General features: G+C 47.0%; 1 protein-coding gene across 2 annotated transcripts in view; it reads left to right on the forward strand.

Moving 5' to 3' along the window:
- Positions 1-24,256, forward strand: part of NEURL1B (neuralized E3 ubiquitin protein ligase 1B) — a 751,932-nt gene that overhangs the window by 44,000 nt on the left and 683,676 nt on the right. The window contains exon 1 of one of the 2 annotated variants that reach the window (XM_063928071.1): positions 19,298-19,417. The exons of the other annotated variant lie outside the window; for it this stretch is intronic. Within the exon in view, the coding sequence (XP_063784141.1) occupies positions 19,333-19,417 (85 nt within the window). The 5' untranslated portion in view covers positions 19,298-19,332. Of the gene's footprint in view, positions 1-19,297; positions 19,418-24,256 lie in introns of those variants that run through there. 2 annotated transcript variants of the gene reach the window in all.

Raw genomic sequence — 24,256 nt, forward strand, 5'->3', positions numbered from 1 at the left:
TACGAAGAAAACGACACAAAAATAAATAAATCCTCATGTCGACCTTTAGACCTGTCGACCTAGCACATGTCGACCTAAAAACCCGGTCGACCTTCCATCCATGTCGACCTAGTGACCGTCGACCTATAGTGGTCGACCTAAACATTGTCGACCTAGACACTGTCGATTTGATGAACCACACCCTTCATATACACCTTATACACACAGCCTGAAGGTCATTTTAGCCAATATTTTTTATAACTTTGTGTATAAAAACAAAGTTTGTGTACATTGAGCCAGGGCTGGACTGGCCATCTGGCACTTCTGGCAAATGCCAGAAGGGCCGATGGCCACGTGGGCCGGACCAGCCGACCCCCTCTTGTGTCACTGAGACACGCTGCCGCTCAGTCCGGCGGCAGCGTGTCTCAGCTGTCAGGAGCTCAGAGCGCGCCAGCGCGGCTATGTCTGGCGGCGTGCAGCGGACTTCAAACCAGCCGCCGGTTCGTGAGCCGATCAGAGCTCGCGGACCGGCAGCCAATCAGGAGCCGCCACTGCCGGTCTGCGAGCTCTGATTGGCTCACGAACCGGCGGCTGGTTGGAAGTCCTCTACACGCCGCCAGACATAGCCGTGCTGGCGCGCTCTGAGAGCTCCTGACACCTCACATCACAGCCGGAGGAGCAGCAGCAGCGGTAAGCAGCTGCAGCACTGCTGTGAGGGCAATTGGCTGGCACTGTGGTGGCATTTGTATACCTGGCACTGTGGGGGCAATTGGCTGCCACTGTGGGGGCAATTGGCTGCCACTGTGGGGGCAATTGTTTACCTGGCACTGTGGGGGCATTTGTATACCTGGCACTGTGGGGGCAATTGTATACCTGGCACTGTGTAACTAGATGGTTTCTAGCGTTGCAGGACTTTAAGTTTACTGTCGAACATAGACCGGGAACACAATTGGCCAACGCAGATGCATTGTCTCGCATCTTCTGTTTGGGGGCTACAAGTGTTCCGGCCCCTAGGTCGAAACGGGAGGGGGATATGTGACAAGAACACTGGGATAGTGTTTGAGGGCAGGTATATTTGTCCCAGGTTCTTGTCTTACATGTTTTAGAAAATGTTAACTTCTAGGAAAAATGCTTTTTGTTTTGTCTGAACCTTTTCAGTTTGCTGTAAAAGCTGGGTAAAGGCTCTGAGAGAGAGATAAGGCGAGTTCTAGACATTGGGCCCAGTTCGGGTCTTTGGCCTCACAGAGGGCTAATCAGGGTTTCAGCTGTGTAAGAGTGATATAGTGCTTCTAACCTGATTAGTATGGGCAGACTGCCTGGGAAGGCTGCAGGATCTGTGTGTGAGAGACACGCTTTCTGATGCAAGTAAGCTATACAGTATGTACTGAAGAACTCTGTGTTTTGTTTAGTGACAGTTAGGAACTTCCTATGTTTAGTTAGTGCCGGACAGGCAAGGTATTTTTATTTTGGGGTTTGTTTTATTTTCTGTTTCAATAAAACTGGCCGGGGTCAGTTGTACCAGAAACTGGACTTGTGTTGTTCCTCAGCTGCTGCGTGCTGCCATATTCCCCAGGAAAAGGCACCTTGCACCCCTACAGTGTTACAATATATATATATATAATCTAGTTGTATTCCGGCGGCACTCACTCAGGACTTGTACAGCAAATCAATAAAGCAGAGACAACGCTCTTAACTCAGTTAACGTTTCAGATTTATATCTTTCGCTGTTCTGACGAAAGATATAAATCTGAAACGTTAACTGAGTTAAGAGCGTTGTCTCTGCTTTATTGATTTGCTGTACAAGTCCTGAGTGAGTGCCGCCGGAATACAACTAGATTACATGCACGTGAGTGACGGAGGGCACCCAGGCGTTCTACACTTAAGACAGTGAGTGCCGGTAATTTGTCTTAACTATATATATATATATATATATATATATATATATATATATATATATATATATATATATATATATATATATATATATATATATATATATATATATTTCTCCATCACAAGTCTCTGAGTTCCACAGCATCCTTCCTGTATATATCTCTCTTACACTAAAGGCAACTGGGCAATTACCTTTGAAGTAAGTGAAGTGCCGGACTAACAGCATACTGTGTGTGTGTGTGTGTATATGTATGTATGTATGTATGTATGTATATATATATATATATATATATATATATATATTGTGACAAGAACACTGGGATAGTGTTTGAGGGCAGGTATATTTGTCCCAGGTTCTTGTCTTACATGTTTTAGAAAATGTTAACTTCTAGGAAAAATGCTTTTTGTTTTGTCTGAACCTTTTCAGTTTGCTGTAAAAGCTGGGTAAAGGCTCTGAGAGAGAGATAAGGCGAGTTCTAGACATTGGGCCCAGTTCGGGTCTTTGGCCTCACAGAGGGCTAATCAGGGTTTCAGCTGTGTAAGAGTGTTATAGTGCTTCTAACCTGATTAGTATGGGCAGACTGCCTGGGAAGGCTGGAGGATCTGTGTGTGAGAGACACGCTTTCTGATGCAAGTAAGCTATACAGTATGTACTGAAGAACTCTGTGTTTTGTTTAGTGACAGTTAGGAATATCTTATGTTTAGTTAGTGCCGGACAGGCAAGGTATTTTTATTTTTGGGTTTTGTTTTATTTTCTGTTTCAATAAAACTGGCCGGGGTCAGTTGTACCAGAAACTGGACTTGTGTTGTTCCTCAGCTGCTGCGTGCGGCCATATTCCCCAGGAAAAGGCGCCTTGCACCCCTACAGTGTTACAACTTGGTGGAGAATGCGAGCACACCGTTCTGCGCATAAGTGAAAGCAGCAGCTTTGTGAGGCCTGCAGAAAACGGTGGTTTATGCAGATACAGCCCAGTGTGAAGTTACTGAGACTCACCCCTGAGGGTTTGATATGTCCTGGGTGAAAGCAGCTACAAAGCCGCCTGAAAAATCTGTCGACATGGAGGATCTGCTTAAAGCCTTGCTGCAAGCTACAGCGGCTCAGCAGGAGGCCAACCGACAGCAGCAGGTGGCAATGGAAGAAAATAGGAGACAACAGCAGGTGGCAATGGAGGAAAATTGGAGACTACAGCAGGAGGCCAACAGACAGCAGCAGGTGGCAATGGAGGAAAATATAAGACAGCAGCAGGTGGCAATGGAGGAAAATAAGAGACAACAGCAGGCAGTTGTTGATGAACTTTACAGGCAACAGCGTCAGGATAGACAGGCCTTAACAGAAGTGGTGCAGAGCCTTGCAGCCCGGATTGGAGATGTGGCCGTCAGTGCTCCGACCAGCTCTAGTTCTATACGGGCCAGTCACTTCCTGCAGAAAATGACAGAGGCTGATGATGTGGAGGCCTACTTGACCACGTTTGAAAGGACTGCAGAGCGTGAGAACTGTCCAAAAGCACAGTGGGCCAGTCTGCTGGCACCTTTCCTGTCAGGTGAGCCCCAAAAAGCTTACTTTGATTTAAGCCCTGCTGAGGCTCGGGACTATGATAAACTAAAGACTGAGATCCTGACCCGCCTGGGAGTCACGCTGTCAGTACGAGCACAACGGGTGCACCGTTGGCTGTACGCCATGGAGAAGCCTCCGCGCTCCCAGATGCACGACCTTATTCAGCTAACAAAAAAATGGCTACAGCCAGAGACATTAACTGGTCCCCAGATGGTGGAAAGAGTCGTCATGGACCGCTACTTGAGATCTTTGCCCATGGTCCTGCGCAAGTGGGTGAGCCATGGAAACCCGGGTACTGCTGACCAATTAGTGGACATGGTAGAGAGGTATTTGGCAGCAGAGGAACTACTGATGACCACCCAGCAACCCATAGATCCTCGACAGCGCCCTTCAGTAAAGACTGGTAAGACTGTTCCGTGGGAAAACGTTGCTGGGCGGTTAAGAGAACGCAGGGCTGGAGAGACTGTAAACACTGGCCCTGGAGACAGGCCAATGGGGCTAGAACGGTCTATGCTGCCCAAACGGGTTGATAATCGTGTGGTTAAATGTTTTAGGTGTGGTATGCCAGGTCATGTTATTGCCAATTGCCCAGTCACGCAAGAACCCATGCAATGTGATGCTGCCTTTGAATGTCGCAGAATGTCTTTCTTTGCTAGGTTAGCCTGTACTGTGGTACCTTCACCTGAGCTGGAAAAACAAATGTGTGATGTGTTCTTAGAGGGTAACCGGGTAGAGGCCTTGCTAGATTCAGGAAGTTTAGTTACCCTCGTGAAAGCTGGGTTAGTGAACCCCTTAAAGGTCCAGCAAATACCTATTGGGGTAACTTGCATACATGGGGATACCCAACATTATGCCACTGCTGAGGTGAATATAGAAACTTGTTGTGGGTCAGCAATGGTTAAAGTGGGACTGGTCCCTACCTTGGTGCATGAGGCCATAATAGGGAGGGATTTTCCTCATTTTTGGAAACTGTGGGAATCACGGTTATCAACAGATGTGAGAAGTAAAAAGCCAGTTGATAATACCGGTGATTTTATGGATGTACGTGGGTCTTCGGAACTTTCTGGCCCTTTGCCTTTTGCTAGTTTGGCTGGGGAAGTGACAGATGGGGAGTCCAGTGAGGACCCTCTTGCCGGGAACAGAGACATAGTAGTTAGAACTGAAAGCGTGCCTGACCTGGAGGTAAAGAAGGATCTGTTTGCGTCTGAACAGTTAAAGGATCCTACCTTAATAAAGGCTAGAGAGAATGTTAAGATTGTTAATGGGGAACCTGTGGTACCAGGTGACAGGGTTACGTATCCCCACATGGCCATCTGTAATGAGCTCTTGTACCACATTGTCAAAAGGGGTGAGGATGTGGTGGAACAGCTGGTAGTTCCCCAGCCTTATCGGAGAACGGTACTAGATTTAGCTCATAGTCACGTTACCGCAGGACATTTAGGGGCAGAAAAAACCACTGAAAGAGTTTTACAAAGGTTCTTTTGGCCAGGGGTTTATAAAGAAGTGTCTGAATATTGTTCTTCCTGTCCTGAATGCCAGTATCATGCCCCTAGACCCCATTTCAGGAGCCCACTAGTTCCCATGCCTATCATAGAGGTCCCGTTTGACAGAATAGCCATGGATCTCGTGGGGCCCTTGTTAAAGTCTGCTCGGGGCCATCAGTATATCCTGGTAATTATGGACTATGCCACTCGATATCCTGAGGCTGTCCCTTTACGCACTATCACAACCAAGGCGATAGCTAGGGAGCTGGTGCAGGTATTTAGTAGAGTGGGAATACCAAAAGAAATTTTGACTGACCAAGGTACTCCATTTATGTCAAGGATCATGAAAGAGTTGTGCAAGTTATTTAAGGTCACTCACCTCAGGACGTCCATCTACCATCCCCAAACTGACGGGTTGGTGGAAAGGTTTAATAAAACATTAAAAAGTATGTTAAAAAAGGTTGTTGAGAGAGATGGGAAAAACTGGGATTGTTTGTTGCCCTACTTGTTAATGGCCATCAGAGAAGTTCCTCAGTCCTCTACGGGGTTTTCTCCATTTGATTTGTTGTGTGGTAGACACCCCAGAGGGCTGTTGGATATTGCCAAAGAGACGTGGGAAGGACAGCCCACTCCTTATAGAAGCGTTATTGAGCATGTAACACAAATGCAGGATAGGATTGCAGCCGTGGTACCTGTTGTCAGAGAGCACATGGAACAGGCCCAAAGTGCTCAACAGAGGGTCTATAACCGGAGTGCCAAGATACGGGAATTTGCTCCTGGAGATAGAGTTCTTGTTTTGGTACCCACTGTGGAAAGCAAATTCCTAGCTAAATGGCAGGGTCCATTTGAGATTAGGGAAAAAGTGAATGAGGTTAATTACAAAGTATACCAGCCGGGAAAGAGAAAACCCGAACAGATCTACCATGTTAACTTAATCAAACCCTGGAAAGATAGGTTGTCTCTGTCAGCGGAGCCTTGCCCTTCGGTGTCTTCACCCCGGTTGCTTCCCGCAGTGAAGGTGTCAGAGACATTATCAGCTGATCAGAACAATCAGGTTAAAGAATTTCTCATCCAAAATAGGGAGGTATTTTCAGAGCTGCCTGGCCGAACGACCATAATAAAACATGACATTGTCACAGAACCAGGGGTCAGGGTTCATTTAAAGCCATATAGGATTCCTGAAGCTCAGCGAGAAGCTATTTCTAAGGAAGTTAAAACCATGTTAGAACTGGGAGTCATAGAGGAGTCTAACAGTGAGTGGTCCAGTCCCATAGTGCTCATCCCGAAGCCCGACGGTAGCATACGCTTCTGTAATGACTTTCGTAAGTTAAATGAGGTGTCCAAGTTTGACGCATACCCCATGCCCCGTGTGGATGAGCTTGTAGAAAGGCTGGGAACAGCCAGGTTTCTCACCACATTGGACCTGACCAAAGGTTACTGGCAAATACCTTTTATCTGATAGCGCCAAAGAAAAAACAGCCTTTTCGGTTCCGGAGGGGCTGTACCAGTATAAGATGTTACCCTTTGGGTTGCATGGGGCTCCAGCAACCTTTCAACGGGCGATGGATAAAATTTTGAGGCCCCATAGAAAATATGCAGCTGCCTATTTGGATGATGTAGTAATTCACAGTACAGACTGGGGGTCCCATTTGGTTAAAGTACAAGCAGTACTGGACTCAATCAGAGAGGCAGGGTTAACTGCTAACCCAAAGAAGTGCTGCCTCGCAATGGAGGAGGTCAAATACTTGGGCTTCACCATAGGCAGAGGTCTGATTAGGCCCCAATTGAATAAAGTTGATGCTATTCAAAACTGGCCTCGTCCAGTGAATAAAAAACAGGTAAGGGCTTTTTTGGGAATTACTGGGTACTATAGACGGTTTATTCCTAATTTTGCGACCACAGCGGTGCCGTTGTCAGACCTTACCAAAGGGAAGCAGTCAAATGTGGTGAAATGGAACCCTGATGCAGAAAAGGCGTTCCAAGCGTTAAAAGTGGCTTTGTGTTCACAACCGGTGTTGATAACACCAGATTTTTCAAAAGAATTTGTGGTACAGACAGATGCCTCAGAGGTAGGGATAGGTGCTGTGCTGTCCCAAACCAGAGATGGGGACGAACACCCTATCATTTATTTGAGTAGGAAACTCAATGAGCATGAAAAAAGGTATGCCATTGTGGAAAAGGAGGCTTTGGCTATTAAGTGGGCACTAGATACCTTGAGGTATTACCTCTTGGGTAGACAATTCAGACTAGTGACAGACCATGCCCCTTTAAAATGGATGTATGTAAATAGAGGCAAGAATGCTCGTGTAACTAGATGGTTTCTAGCGTTGCAGGACTTTAAGTTTACTGTCGAACATAGACCGGGAACACAATTGGCCAACGCAGATGCATTGTCTCGCATCTTTTGTTTGGGGGCTACAAGTGTTCCGGCCCCTAGGTCGAAACAGGGGAGGGGGATATGTGACAAGAACACTGGGATAGTGTTTGAGGGCAGGTATATTTGTCCCAGGTTCTTGTCTTACATGTTTTAGAAAATGTTAACTTCTAGGAAAAATGCTTTTTGTTTTGTCTGAACCTTTTCAGTTTGCTGTAAAAGCTGGGTAAAGGCTCTGAGAGAGAGATAAGGCGAGTTCTAGACATTGGGCCCAGTTCGGGTCTTTGGCCTCACAGAGGGCTAATCAGGGTTTCAGCTGTGTAAGAGTGTTATAGTGCTTCTAACCTGATTAGTATGGGCAGACTGCCTGGGAAGGCTGGAGGATCTGTGTGTGAGAGACACGCTTTCTGATGCAAGTAAGCTATACAGTATGTACTGAAGAACTCTGTGTTTTGTTTAGTGACAGTTAGGAATATCTTATGTTTAGTTAGTGCCGGACAGGCAAGGTATTTTTATTTTTGGGTTTTGTTTTATTTTCTGTTTCAATAAAACTGGCCGGGGTCAGTTGTACCAGAAACTGGACTTGTGTTGTTCCTCAGCTGCTGCGTGCGGCCATATTCCCCAGGAAAAGGCGCCTTGCACCCCTACAGTGTTACAATATATATATATATATATATATATATATATATATATATATATATATATATTTATCCAATGTACCCTAGATCAAATGATACAGCGTGTATCTCGTATGTGTGTATGTATATACATATATGTATAACATATACAGTATGTACAGTATACTGTATATGAAGTTTGTATGTATTTGTAGGCATGTATTTATGTATATATGTGTGTTTGTGTGCTTGGGTATGTATGTATGTTTGTGTATGTATGAATATGAAATATATATAATCTCCAAGTAGATCCTGCACTCTCATCTCATTGGTTCCAGCGTGGCAGGTGCTCCTAATAGACCATGACAGTCCACTGGAAATAACAATGTTCTCCACGAAGTGGAAGGTGCACTCACGCGAGTATATAAATCAGTCCAAATATAAAAGCATAATGCATGCGGCTCCGGACCGGCGGCAGCGGCTTCAGCTCCTTCACTGCTTTATGCGGTGGGAGTATCTTCGGTGGGCTAATCGACCCCATTGTGCCCGATTAGAGGCTGAATTGGTACATTGGCCATTACATTTACTCAAAGGTTTAGAATAAACATTTTTTTTTCGGGTGCTCCCAGGATTTCCGGCTACATCCGGTCCGGGAGCTTTAAATAGAGACCCTGTGGCTGGCAACAGGTATGCAGCACAGGGACGCCACAGATCCTCTATAGCACAGTAAGTAATACCCTTAAGGGGGTGGTTTATCCATTTGAAGCAGATGCTTACCATGTTTCTGCATTGATTATTTAGTGTATGCATCGGTTTATACCCTGTTGCTGCATCTGGGTAACAGCAGCTGGACTTAGAGGTATGTGTTATGTGAGCACCATAAGGTGATGTGACCCCACATTATACCGTTCTTGGTCATTAGGTTGATTGTATGGTTTCATTGTTCTAGACATATATGTATTCCTTCTAAGCATGAGATTGGTTTGGAACACACATCTGCTTAGTTTACCTCCTTCCTATTGGGGTCATGTCTGCCTGAGGTGAGTTAGGCCCCATGGAGGCGAATTGATTACCACAGATGGAGGTGGTATGACACCATGTTGTTTTTACAGTTTTTCACCACTGATGTAGGTGGGGATGGGCTAGGATGTGGATATTAGCATGCATATGTCTCACACATAGATGGCATGATATGATTTGAGTGTTTATAAGGCCTGGGAGACTGAGTCTCCTAATATGCACTTTTGTGTTCTTGTTACAGATTTTTTCAAGCCTATGAAAATTTGATGTTGATACTATGATCATGTATTGCCAGTCTTGAGAAAGGTTCGCAATTGAACCGAAACGTCGACATTGAGGCTATCCATTGATCACAATAAAGCTTATGCTTTTATATTTGGACTGATTTATATACTCGCGTGAGTGTACCTTCCACTTCGTGGAGAACATTGTTATATACTCTGTGTGTGTGTGTGTGTGTGTGTGTATATATATATATATATATATATATATATATATATATATATATATATATATATATATATATATATATATATATATATATATATATATATTACATATTTACATACACGGAAACCCCCCTGACTAAATCCTGCGTTTGCACCTGTTGGGAGTACAAATCCTGTTGCGAGACACTTTGTCACCCATGGACATAAACTGAGTGACTTTTCTTACATGCCAATTGACCATGTGCCACCCCTAAGAAGGGGAGGGATAGACACAAGCTTCTATTGCAAAAAGAATGCAGGTGGATTTACCATCTGGATGCTATGGCCCCTCAGGGCTGAATGAAGAATTCTCATTTGCGCCTTTTCTTTAGGATAATGATTGCTGATGACTGATGGATCTTATTTGATTTGTTTATATACTTGTTACTATACCTGGGGTCAGGGCCGGCAACAGAAATCTTGGGGCCTGGTACAGAGATATCTCTGGGGCCCCCTCAGAGCAACAAAATTTTCTGCGCTATATAATAAACTGTTATTAAATAAATATATATTTTTTTATTTATCTACAGTATACAGATATGTAAATTTGTATATTATTATTATTATTATTATTATTATTATTATTACATTTTTTTTATAGGGCGCCACAAGTGTTTCGCAGCGCCGTACAAAGGACAGTACAGGGAGACAAAACTTAGCATAACAGTAAATAAATAACAAAAATGGAGTGCAGGTAACAAAGAGCAACACAATTCTCAAAACATAATACAGCTTAGATGTAAGTAGCGAAGGAGTAATCATTGTACTACTTGGGGCTGGCGGCCATAGATAGAGATGAGCCTTTACCAGCAGGAGAGAAAGCAGGTAAAGATGGTCGCTGAGTGAAATGTGTCAAGAAGAGGGTTTAGACAAGAGGAAAGAGGGCCCTGCTCTGAAGAGCTAACAATCTAGTGGGGAGGGGCAACAGACAGATGACATGAGGTGCAAGCAGGTAAGCCTGATGGTGGTATGCGAGCAAAGCAGAGATGTCCAAGGCCTGGAGCAGGGGGATGGAGGAGCAGCCTAAGGACTAGGTTATGCATTGGAGGGGTACGCTTTGATGAATAGGTGGGTTTTCAATGCCCGTTTGAAGCTTTGCAAGGTCGGGGAGAGTCTAATGGAGCGGGGGAGCGCATTCCAATGAAGGGGTGCAGCACGGGCAAAATCCTGAACTCGTGCATGGGAAGCAGTGACCAAGGCAGAGGAGAGGCGACGGTCATCAGCCGACCGTAGTGGGCGGGAGGGAGTATGAAGGGAGAGGAGGTTGGAGATGTAGGGAGCAGTGGAATTAGAGATGGCCTTGTATGTGAGGGTGAGGAGTTTGAAGAGGATTCTGTAGGGGAATGGGAGCCAGTGTAGATTTTGTTGAAGGGGAGTGGCAGAAGTGGTGCGGCGGGAGAGGAAGATGAGCCTAGCTGCAGAGTTGAGGACAGATTGGAGGGGAGCGATGTGGGAGCAAGTGAGGCCAGTGAGGAGCACATTGCAGTAGTCAAGTCGTGAGATGACCAGTGAGTGGATGATTAGTTTAGTTGCACTCTGGGAGAGAAATGGCCTGATGCGAGCAATGTTGCGTAGCTGGAACCGACAAGATTGCGCCAGAGCTTGGATGTAGGGTGCAAAGGAGAGGGAGGAGTCAAGAGTGACGCCCAGGCAGCGGAGTTGGGGAACGGGGGAGATGATAGTGTTGTCAACAGTGATAGAGATGTTTGTAGGGGGTGTTGCTCTGGCTGGGGGAAAGATAATAAGTTCAGTTTTATCCATGTTGAGCTTCAGAGAGCGCTCAGACATCCAGGAGGAGATGGCAGAGAGGCAGCTGGAGAGCTGAGAGAGGACAGAGGGGGACAGATCAGGAGAGGTAGAGTTGTGTGTCATCAGCATAGAGGTGGTATTGAAGGCCAAAGGAGTTAATGAGCGCACCCAGGGAAGAGGTGTAGAGGGAGAACAGAAGGGGGCCTAGGACAGAACCCTGAGGGACACCAACAGGAAGGATGGAAGGGTGTGAGGTGGTTCCGGAGGCAGACACAGAGAAGGAGCGGTTAGTGAGGTATGAGGTAAACCAGTCAAGGACGGTGCTAGAGATGCCAACATTTTGGAGTGTACGGAGGAGGAGAGGGTGATCCACGGTGTCAAAGGCAGCAGAGAGGTCCAGAAGGATGAGCAAAGAGAAGTGGCCCTTGGATTTGGCCGAAAGCAGGTCACTGGTGACTTTCACCAGGGCAGTCTCGGTGGAGTGGAGTGGGCGAAAGCCAGATTGTAGTGGATCAAGGATGGAGTGGTCAGAGAGGTAGCTTGTGAGACGGCTGTAGACCAGTCGTTCAAGTAGTTTGGAGGCGAAAGGGAGAAGAGAGATGGGGCGCTAGCTAGTGAGTGATGAAGGGTCGAGGTTGGCTTTTTTGAGAATAGGGGACACCAGAGCATGTTTGAATGGTGAGGGAAAGATGCCAGTAGAGAGCGATAGGTTAAAGAGGTGAGCAAGGTGGGAGCATGCAGAGGGGGGGAGGGAGCGGAGAAGACGGGAGGGGAGGGGGTCCAAGTGGCAGGTTGTGGGGGGAGAGGATAAGATGAGGGAGTGGACTTCCTTGTCTGAGGTGGGACGGAAGCAGGACAGAGTGGGATAGATGGACGGGAGGGATGGTGGGAGCAGGGGGGCAGCAGAGGGGTGACGGGAGGAGATGTAATTTTGAATATCCTCAATTTTGGAGATGAAGAAGGAGGCAAAGTCAGTGGGAGTGAGGGAAGAGGGGAGGGGGGCGAAGGAGAGTGTTGAAAGTTTCAAAGAGTCGGCGTGGACTGGAGGACTGAGAAGAGATGAGTGTTTGGAAAAAGGATTGCTTGGTATATCTCTCCTTCCTCCCCCACACACACTATGGTCTGTCTCTCCCCAATAACTCCATGATAATTCCCTGCTCACACCAGTGGCGGATTTAGCGGGGGGCGATTAGGACGAACGCCCCCCCTCCACATACCGGCACCGGGATGGAGGCCGGGTACCGCCGCGGTGTTGGGAACGGGGTGGAGAGCGGTGCAGCGCAGCGGGGGAAAGAAAGAGAGAGAGAGAGTCCTGACGCGCGTACAGGGAGGAGGGGGCGTGGTCAGAACAGAGGCCGGCGGGGACAGGCTACAGTGATTGTGTAGTGTACACTGCTGCCTCTGCCGTCCGTTCTCTGAGGAGACAGAGAAGGGACGGCATAGGCAGCAGTGTACACAATCACTGTAGCCTGTCCCCGCCGGCCTCTGTTCTGACCACGCCCCCTCCTCCCTGTACGCGCGTCAGGACGCTCTATTTCTTTCTCCCCGTCAGGACGCTCTCCACCCCGTTCCCAACACCGCGGCGGGACCCGGCCTCCATCCCGACTCCTCATGCTGCTGCGGAGTCGGACTCCAAAATACGAGTAGGTGTCAATGTATGCCATGTCTCCTCCCCTCCAAGCTAAAGTGTGTGTGTGTGTGTGTGTATGTGTGTGTGCCATATCTTCCACCCCCCTTCTCCTCCTAGTTAAAGTGTGTGTGCCATGTCTCCCCTGTTAACTAAAGTGTCTGTGTGCCATTTCTCCCCCCTCTTCTCCTAACTAAAGTGTATGATATGTCCCCCCTCCTAGCTAAAGTGTGTATGTGCCACGTCTCCCTCCCTCCCCCCTGTGTGTTTTTTCCTCGCTGCCCCAGTATAAGTTAATAAGGGGGTAGGATTCCCCTTGCCCCCAGTGCCTGCATTATTTTAGCTCATTCAGTGTACTGTAATGTGAATTTAGGCTCATTCTGCGTGCTGTAATGTGAATTTCGGCTCATATAGTGTGCTACAATGTGAATTTCGGCTCATTCTGCGTGCTATAATGTGAATTGCGGCTCATTCAGTGTGCTACAATGTGAATTTTGGCTCAGTGTGCTATAATGTGAATTTCGGCTCATTCAGTGTGCTATAATGTGAATTTCGGCTCAGTGTGCTACAATGTGAATTTCGGCTCATACAGTGTGCTATAATGTGAATTTCGGCTCAGTGTGCTACAATGTGAATTTCGGCTCATACAGTGTGCTATAATGTGAATTTCGGCTCATTCAGTGTGCTATAATGTGAATTTCAGCTCATACAGTGTGCTATAATGTGAATTTCGGCTCATACAGTGTGCTACAATGTGAATTTCGGCTCATTCAGTGTGCTACAATGTGAATTTCGGCTCATTCAGTGTGCTACAATGTGAATTTCAGCTCATACAGTGTGCTATAATGTGAATTTCGGCTCATTCAGTGGCGTTCGATTATGAAGGGCTCTAGCTGTTTGACCTGGACTGTCATTTTCTCCTGATGTGCTGTGGATTCCGGAGTTTCCAGTACCTTTTGGGAGGGTAATTTGAGTACCAGATGCCAGCTAGCCCCATCCACTTCACATGTGGTTACATGCTCGTTTTAACTGTCAAATTGTGAGTGCTTAGTGTGATTAAATCTGTTGTCTTTTGTCCAACTGGTCTGTTCTATGATTTGTCTCTTCATACCGAGATAAAAACTATACCTTGAGAAGACATACAGAGAGAGTTCACTTCAGACCCACTAAGCCCTTGCTGTCGGACTAAGAGAGAATCCTTCAGTCCATCGTTTTCTTATATGTAAGATTATATGGAGTTGCGCCCACCACTTTCCATTTTTCTTTGTATAATTATACTGTACATGTAATAGCATGTGTTCCTTTGATGATCACCATGCACCATTCGTTGTCTGTGTATAGTATAATATTTTAAGTAGCTCTGTGTGTATCAAAACATTGGTTTTTAGTTGAGACTACTGTGTATATGCTTTTTGTTTCCTAAAAATTTATATGAGTGTTCTGAGACCATTTGTGTATACGTTTCATTGAGGCTAAGTTAGGACAGGCCTGACTGTGCTAGAGCCTTGGAGACCATTAAACAAAAACACAGGGGGGGATTATACAAACATTTTAAAGTATGTAGCTGTTGTAGAATCATTCCATTCAACTGCCTCAGTCACAAAGATTGTTTTTATCTATGGGATATTCTATCTACTGTGCTTCAAGGAACTGACCACAATATGCCACATAGGCACTATCATTGACAATGGATGTGCAATATTGTTGTTGTTTAAAATTATTTATTTATGTAACACCAACATATTCTGTTACAATTGGAAACACAAGTATATATGTGTGTGTGTGTGTGTATGTATGTATGTATATAATATGCTACTGTCAGGGCTGTTTCTAGCCAATTTGGCTCCCAGTGCGAGATTTAAAAATGTCCCCCCCCCCCCCCCCCCCCCCCCCCCCCCACACACACACACACACACACACACACACACACACACACACACACACACACACACACCTAGATTAAAAAAAAAACTTGCGCGCTCCCGGCAAGGGGGCGTGGCCTCATCTAAATGGGTGTGGCCTCATTTAAACGGGCATGGCCTCTTCTGAAAAGACTACCTCACAATCCAGTTTTTGACCCTGCTCCAACAGATCACGACCACCACAGGAAAAAAAAATTCTACCATATTAAGCCTCACACAGTAATGCCCCCTGCACCATATTATGCCACACACCGCAATGCCCTTGATACATTAAATCCCCACACTACGGCAGGCAAGAGTCCCCATTTCACACATTACGGCAGGTGTCCCCATTTTACACATTGAGAGAGAGAGAGTGAATACTTACAGAGGCGATTACCGCTCTTCGGCCCGCCTCACCAGTCGCTCCTCACGCCGGCCTTTCCCTCTTCCTAACTTGGATCCCCCTCTGTACTCCGCTCGGGGGGGGGGGAGTTTTGCGTAGTGACGGGGATGCGTCGTGACGTAACGACGCAACAGCGTCATTCCGTGAAACTCCGCCCCCCGAGCGGGTTACTCGGGGAGAAATAGGAGGGGGTAGCAGGGAGCCACAGTTAGTGCCGCGGCGGGTGCCCAGTGCGGTTGCACTGCTCGCCTGCCCCAAGAAACGGGCCCTGGCTACTGTACATATTGCAATTGGTTCAGCCAGATTAAAAAGGTTCTTTGTAAGCTGTATGATCCCGTTACATGGGATTGGGGCTCTACGATCCAATCACTTGATGGCCTGGGGTCAGTGGGTTGTATGGCTGTAGAAAGAGAACATACGTTAGTTTTGTGTAGACCAGGCATTCCCAACCGCGGTACTCAAGGCACACCAACCATGCAGGTTTTAGTGATATCCAGGCTGCAGCACAGATGGTTAAATCAAAATAACTGAGCTACTTATTAAGCCACCTGTGCTGCAGCCTGGATATTACTAAAACCTGCACTGTCAGTGTGCCTTGAGGACCATGGTTGGGAATGCCTGGTGTAGACTGTGTAGAGGGAAGGTCATTGGGAATATGAGCTTCCGGTGGGGTATCAAATTAGGCGCCATAAACACTGGGTGCAAGAAAAAAAAAATTACCATTTTTTCAGACGTTTCACAGATTTTTTATTTTATTTTACATACTATCCAATTAGGATAAAAAAAAAAATTACAATGAAAACACCCAGGTTCACTGAAACCTGTGGTTTTTTTTTTGTTTTTTTTTGCAGCTGCAGCCCCATTTTTGGATGCTTCTGGGGATTTTGTTTTGCTGACCTGAGGAAGGGGAAATGAAATCCCTGGTAAGCCACAGCTTGCGATGGCTAATTGGATAAACCTTGGAGATATACTTATCCTCACCCCCACCCCAGGGATGTTCTAGAATTGGTAGGGTCAGGACTTTGATAAGCTTATGGTGGTGGTGGTGGTGGGTGTTTGGTAGGCTAAAGCACTGGGGCTCGTTACAAATACTGGAGTCTATTTACTAAGCCTTGGAGAGAGATAAAGTGGACGGAGATAAGTACCAGCCAATCAACTGCTAACGGTCATATTATAGGCTGGGTTTGAAAAATGTAAGGAGCTGATTGGCTGGTACTTTATCTCCATCCACTTTATCTCTCTCCAAGGCTTAGTACATAGACCCCATTGAATGCAGTGGATGTGGGGGTGATGAAATGGTTAAAAAATAGATACTTTTTTGCTGGTGAGCTACAGGACCCAGATATCACACACTTACCAAGTTCTTGGCTGCCAGTTTGGAGGGGTATGGCGCAACCATGTGGACAGTGCAGGGGCATGACAGCAGAATTGCATCATCAAGGCACAGTATATAAAGCCACAATTACATCATTGTAAAGCCGGGGAAGGGGCCATGATGATGGGATCCAGCAGGAATAGCATCATCAGCTGGAAGTGGGCATCAGCGTGTGGAACTGAGGCATTACTGAAGATATGCCTACACCTTGGTGCCTGCTATCCTGGAGTCTCCAAGACATTGGCGGGAGAATAGGCAAGTACCATATGCTCTATCATGCGTTGGGATCGTGTAACCGGCGGTTGGGATCCCAGCGGTCAGCATCCTGATGCCGGGATCCTGGCCACCAGATTGCCGGTGGAGGGTACGAGTGCAACAGAGCCCCATGCGGGGCTCACCAAGGGCGTAGCTACCATAGGTGCAGGGAGTGCAGCTGCTATGTAGCCCAGAGCTGAGAGGGGCCACCTTCCCTGTCACAGTTACATGTGTTATATACAGGCTGTAGCTACCATAGGTGCAGGGAGTGCAGCTGCTATGGGGCCCAGTGCTGAGAGGGGCCACCTTCCCTGTCACAGTTGCATGTGTTATATACAAGGATGTAGCTACTATAAGTACAAAGAGTGCAGCTGCTATGCAGAACTGAGAGGGGCCACCTTCCCTGTCACAATTACATGTGTTATATGCAGGGTGTAGATGCCATAGGTGCAGCTGCTTTGGGACCCACAACTGAGAGGGGCCACCTTCCCTGTCACAGTTACGTGTTATATACAAGGGTGTAACTACCATAGGTGCAGGCGTGCAGCTAGCTACTATGGGGCCCACAGCTGAGAGAGGCCACCTTCCCTGTCACAATTACATGTGTTATATGCAGGGTGTAGCTATCATAGGTGCAGCTGCTTTGGGAAACACAGCTGAGAGAGGCCACCTTCCCTGTCACAGTTAAATGTGTTATATTTATATAGGGGTGTAGCTACCATAGGTACTGTGACTGCCTATCAGTGCATGCCTCACCTACCGGTGTGATCTCCACCTCCTTTGACATGATCCTCCTGTTGGTGCTGTGACTGACTACCAGTGCAATGCCTCAGCTACTGGTGTGGTCTCCACCTTCTGTGACACAATCCTCCTGCTGGTGCTGTTGTTACTGCCTACCAGTGCAATGCTCCACCTACAGTTGTGATCTCCACCTCCTGTGACAAGATCCTCCTGTTGGTGCTGTGACTGCCTACCAGTCAGCGGTGCAAGTGGGTGGGTACGACGTACCCTTAAGAATTTAGCCGCCGCCGCTCCCCTCCCTCCGCTGCTCACCGGCGCCGCTGCTTGAGGGGAGGAGAGCGCAGCGTTCGTTCTCCTGCCCTCCGTATCTTCTTTCAATTCAGCGCCGGCCCGTGAGCCAATCGGAGCTCGCGGACCGCCACCCAAGGCTGCCGGACTGCGAGCTTTGATTGGCTCACGGATGGCGCTGAATTGAAGGAAGACGGTGACACCCGCACCGAATGAGGGTCACTGGGGGCATATCTTGCACTGGGGGACATGTGTACCTGGCACTGGGGGCATATATGGCACTGGGGGGACATGTGTATCTGGCACTGGGGGCATATCTGGCACTGCTGGAGACGTGTATCTGGCACTGGGGGCATATCTTGCACTGCAGGAGACGTGTATCTGGCACTGGTGGCATATCTGACACTGGGGGAATATCTGGCACTGCGGGGGATATGTGTATCTGGCACTGGGGGCATATATGGCACTAGGGGGGCATGTGTATCTGACACTGGGGGCATATCTGGCACTGCGGGAGACGTGTATATAGCACTGGGGGCATATCTGACACTGAGGGCATATCTGGCACTGGGTGGGACATGTGTATCTGGCACTGTGGGCATATCTGGCACTGCGGGAGACGTGTATATGGCACTGGGGGCATATCTGACACTGAGGGCATATCTGGCACTGGGGGGACATATGTATCTGGCCCTTGGGGGAAAACTGGCTCTGGGAGGACATGTGTATCTGGCACTGTGGCCATATCTGGCACTGCGGGGACATGTGTATCTGGCACTGGGGCCATAACTGACACTGAGAGCATATCTGGCACTGCAGGGAAATGTGTATCTGGCACTGTGGGGCAATGTGTATCTGGCACTGTGGGGCAATGTGTATCTGGCACTGTGGGGCAATGTGTATCTGGCACTGTGTATCTGGCACTGTAAGGCAATGTATTTTTGGCACTCTGGGGGCATTTGTGTATTTGGCACTGTGGGGCAATGTGTATTTGGCACTGTGGGGCAACGTGTATCTGGCACTGTGGGGCAACGTGTATCTGGCACTATTGGGGTCATATGTGCATCTGCCCCTCCCCCATATGTGTATCACGCCCCCATTTTCATTGTCCATGCCCCATGTGGCATTTGGCCACACCCATTTTTTGTACGCTATAGGAATTTTTTTCTACTTGCACCACTGCTACCAATACAATGCCTCAGCTACTGGTGTGATCTCCACCTCCTGTGACACGATCCTACTGCTGGTGATGTGATTGCCTACCATGCTGCATTAGCCTTGCTTACTTCCACTGTGGGTAATACTAACAATTTGCTTAAGCCCAATTTGTGTTGGCCCCCACTTATAGCTGACTTACTCCAACCTACATAAGGCCACTTTTTTCATATATTTCCAGGGCCACTTTACGTTCCCAATCCGCCTCTGTCTGGCATGGAACAAATGTGAATGATAAATCAATGTAAATGTACCTGGAGGTATTGACAAGCCTTTATAACATTATCTTATACTGTGAATTTCTTACCCTGTTTACAGGACAATTAATTAATTAATTTAACTTGTTAATTAAGTGAAAGGAAGACATGATATTTTCCGGGAGATGTATCAAGCCGTGGAGAGAGATAAAGTGGAGTATTTTCCCAAATCAAATGAAGCTTCTAACTACAGGTATCATTTCATGTATTGTGCAAGATGCAGAGGCAGAACTCTGGGAGGCAACGGAGTTATCTGCCGCCGGGTTCCTGCTCTGAAGGGGGCACCTCTCCTCCCATTCTGTGACACTATTGAATTAAGTTAATTGATAGCTGCTGCTATCTCTTCAGTGGCCGACTTCCTCACTGGTCATTGCACCTTACAAATCACACAGTCTTTATTATACTGTAGATACACATTTTACAAGTGTCATACCCAGGATTAGAACCCATGACCTATTACACTGAAAGCATGCCCCTAACTGATGAAGCGGTTTACTCCTGTATAGGCAATATGAGAGTTCTAACTATATGAAGTTACTTCTCTGACAATTACATGTAACTTCATATAGTTAGAATTCTCATGCTTCCTGTACAAGAGCAGATAGCTCCACCAGTAAAGTGTCTGCTGCAGTGTACCATGTCATGGGTTCTAATCCTGGGTATGACTGCTAAGAAATATGTGATTTAAAATAACAGATAATGTAAATGTATAAATACAGTATATAATTTTTACATTTTTCGGGTTTTGGATTCGGTTCCGAGGCCGTGTTTTGGATTCGGGCGCGTTTTGGCAAAACCTCCCTGAAATTTTTTTGTCGGATTCGGATGTGTTTTGGATTCGGGTGTTTTTTTACAAAAAAACCCTCAAAAACAGCTTAAATCATAGAATTTGGGGGTCATTTTGATCCCATAGTATTTATTAACCTCAATAACCATAATTTCCACTCATTTTCAGTCTATTCTGAACACCTCACAATATTATTTTTAGTCCTAACATTTGCACCGACGTCGCTGGATGACTAAGCTAAGCAACCCAAGTGGCCGACACAAACACCTGGCCCATCTAAGAGTGGCACTGCAGTGTCAGACAGGATGTCAGATTTAAAAAATAGTCCCCAAACAGCACATGATGCAAAGAAAAAAAGAGGTGCACCAAGGTCGCTGGATGGCTAAGCTAAGCGACACAAGTGGCCGACACAAACACCTGGCCCATCTAGGAGTGGCACTGGCACTGCAGTGTCAGGCAGGATGGCACTTCAAAAAAATAGTCCCCAAACAGCACATGATGCAAAGAAAAATGAAAGAAAAAAGAGGTGCAAGATGGAATTGTCCTTGGGCCCTCCCACCCACCCTTATGTTGTATAAACAGGACATGCACACTTTAACAAACCCATCATTTCAGCGACAGAGTCTGCCACACGACTGTGACTGAAATGACTGGTTGGTTTGGGCCCCCACCAAAAAAGAAGCAATCAATCTCTCCTTGCACAAACTGGCTCTACAGAGGCAAGATGTCCACCTCCTCCTCATCATCCGATTCCTCACCCCTTTCACTGTGTACATCCCCCTCCTCACAGATTATTTATTCATCCCCACTGGAATCCACCATCTAAGGTCCCTGTGTACTTTCTGGAGGCAATTGCTGGTGAATGTCTCCACCGAGGAATTGATTATAATTCATTTTGATGAACATCATCTTCTTTACATTTTCTGGAAGTAACCTCGTACGCCGATTGCTGACAAGGTGAGCGGCTGCACTAAACACTCTTTTGGAGTACACACTGGAGGGGGGGCAACTTAGGTAAAATAAAGCTAGTTTGTGCAAGGGCCTCCAAATTGCCTCTTTTTCCTTCCAGTATACGTACGGACTGTCTGACGTGCCTACTTGGATGCGGTCACTCATATAATCCTCCACCATTCTTTCAATGGTGACAGAATCATATGCAGTGACAGTAGACGACATGTCGGTAATCTTTGGCAGGTCCTTCAGTCCGGACCAGATGTCAGCACTCGCTCCAGACTGCCCTGCATCACCGCCAGTGGGTGGGCTCGGAATTCTTAGCCTTTTCCTCGCAGCCCCAGTTGCGGGAGAATGTGAAGGAGGAGCTGTTGACGGGTCACGTTCCGCTTGACTTGACAATTTTCTCACCAGCAGGTCTTTGAACCTCTGCAGACTTGTGTCTGCCGGAAATAGAGATATAACGTAGGTTTTAAATCTAGGATCGAGCACGGTGGCCAAAATGTAGTGCTCTGATTTCAACAGATTGACGACCCGTGAATCCTGGTTAAGCAAATTAAGGGCTCCATCCACAAGTCCCCACATGCCTAGCGGAATCGCTCTGTTTTAGCTTCTCCTTCAATGTCTCCAGCTTCTTCTGCAAAAGCCTGATGAGGGGAATGACCTGACACAGGCTGGCAGTGTCTGAACTGACTTCACGTGTGGCAAGTTCAAAGGGTTGCAGAACCTTGCACAACGTTGATATCATTCTCCACTGCGCTTGAGTCAGGTGCATTCCCCCTCCTTTGCCTATAACGTAGGCAGATGTATAGGCTTGAATGGCCTTTTGCTGCTCCTCCATCCTATGAAGCATATAGAGGGTTGAATTCCACCTCGTTACCACCTCTTGCTTCAGATGATGGCAGGGCAGGTTCAGAACTGTTTGCTGGTGCTCCAGTCTTCGGCACGCGGTGGCTGAATGCCGAAAGTGGCCCGCAATTCTTCGGGCCACCGACAGCATCTCTTGCACGCCCCTGTAGTTTTTTAAATAATTCTGCACCACCAAATTCAATGTATGTGCAAAACATGGGACGTGTTGGAATTTGCCCAGATGTAATGCACGCACAATATTGGTGGCGTTGTCCGATGTCATAAATCCCCAGGAGAGTCCAATTGGGGTAAGCCATTCTGCGATGATGTTCCTCAGTTTCTGTAAGAGGTTGTCAGCTGTGTGCCTCTTATGGAAAGCGGTGATACAAAGCGTAGCCTGCCTAGGAACGAGTTGGCATTTGCGAGATGCTGCTACTGGTGCCGCCGCTGCTGTTCTTGCTGCGGGAGGCAATACATCTACCCAGTGGGCTGTCCCAGTCATATAGTCTTGAGTCTGCCCTGCTCCACTTGTCCACATGTCCGTGGTTAAGTGGACATTGGGTACAACTGCATTTTTTAGGACACTGGTGACTCTTTTTCTGAGGTCTGTGTACATTTTCGGTATCGCCTGCCTAGAGAAATGGAACCTAGATGGTATTTGGTACCGGGGACACAGTACCTCAATCAAGTCTCTAGTTCCCTGTGAATTAACGGTGGATACCGGAAACACGTTTCTCACCACCCAGGCTGCCAAGGCCTGAGTTATCCGCTTTGCAGCAGGATGACTGCTGTGATATTTCATCTTCCTCGCAAAGGACTGTTGGACAGTCAATTGCTTACTGGAAGTAGTACAAGTGGTCTTCCGACTTCTCCTCTGGGATGGTGATCGACTCCCAGCAGCAACAACAGCAGTGCCAGCAGCAGTAGGCATTACACTCAAGGATGCATCGGAGGAATCCCAGGCAGGAGAGGACTCGTCAGACTTGACAGTGACATGGCCTGCAGGACTATTGGCTTTCCTGTGTAAGGAGGAAATTGACACTGAGGGAGTTGGCGGTGTGGTTTGCAGGAGCTTGGTTACAAGAGGAAGGGATTTAGTTGTCAGTGGACTGCTTCTGCTGTCATCCAAAGTTTTTGAACTTGTCACTGACTTCTGATGAATGCGGTCCAGGTGACATATAAGGGAGGATGTTCCTAGGTGGTTAACATCTTTACCCCTACTTATTACAGCTTGACAAAGGCAACACACGGCTTGACACCAGTTGTCCGCATTTCTGTTGAAATAATTCCACACCGAAGAGGTGATTTTTTTTTTTTGTATTCGTCCCACTGACAACAGGTGTCTCCCCGGGTGCCTGACTTGAACAAACCACCTCACCATCAGAATCCTCCTTGTCAATTTCCTCCCCAGCGCCAGCAACACCCATATCCTCATCCTGGTGTGCTTCAACAGTGACATCTTCAATTTGACTATCAGGAACTGGACTGCGGGTGCTCCTTCCAGCACTTGCTGGGGGCGTGCAAATGCTGGAAGGCGCAACCTCTTCCCGTCCAGTGTTGGGAAGGTCAGGCATCGCAACCGACACAATTGGACTCTCCTTGGGGATTTGTGATTTAGAAGAACGCACAGTTCTTTGCTGTGGTTTTGCCATCTTAACTCTTTTAAGTTTTCTAGCAGGAGGATGAGTGCTTCCATCCTCAGGTGAAGCTGAACCACTAGCCTTGAACATAGGCCAGGGCCTCAGCCGTTCCTTGCCACTCCGTGTCGTAAATGGCACATTGGCAAGTTTACGCTTCTCCTCAGACGATTTAGATTTTTGGGTCATTTTACTGAGCTTTATTTTTTTTGGATTTTACATGCTCTCTACTATAACATTGGGCATCGGCCTTGGCAGATGACGTTGATGGCATTTCATCGTCTCGGCCATGACTAGTGGCAGCAGCTTCAGCACGAGGTGGAAGTGGATCTTGATCTTTCCCTATTTTACCCTCCACATTTTTGTTCTCTATTTTTTAATGTGTGGAATTATATGCCGGTAATCTATCAATAGCAATGGCCTACTACTATATATACTGCGCACAACTGAAATGCACCACAGGTATGGATGGGAGGGTATACTTGACGACACAGAGGTAGGTAGAGCAGTGGCCTACTGTACCGTACTGCTATATAGTATATACTGGTGGTCAGCAAACTGTACAAAACTGAAATGCACCACGGGTATGGATCGATAGTATACTTGACGACACAGAGGTAGGTAGAGCAGTGGCCTACTGTACCGTACTGCTATATAGTATATACTGGTGGACAGCAAACTGTGCAAAACTGAAATGCACCACAGGTGTGGATGGATAGCATACTTGATGACACAGAAGTAGGTAGAGCAGTGGCCTACTGTACTGTACTGCTATATATATATATATATATATATATATATATATATA

The sequence above is a fragment of the Pseudophryne corroboree genome, chromosome 6, assembly GCF_028390025.1.
Source record: "Pseudophryne corroboree isolate aPseCor3 chromosome 6, aPseCor3.hap2, whole genome shotgun sequence".
NCBI lineage: Eukaryota > Metazoa > Chordata > Amphibia > Anura > Myobatrachidae > Pseudophryne > Pseudophryne corroboree.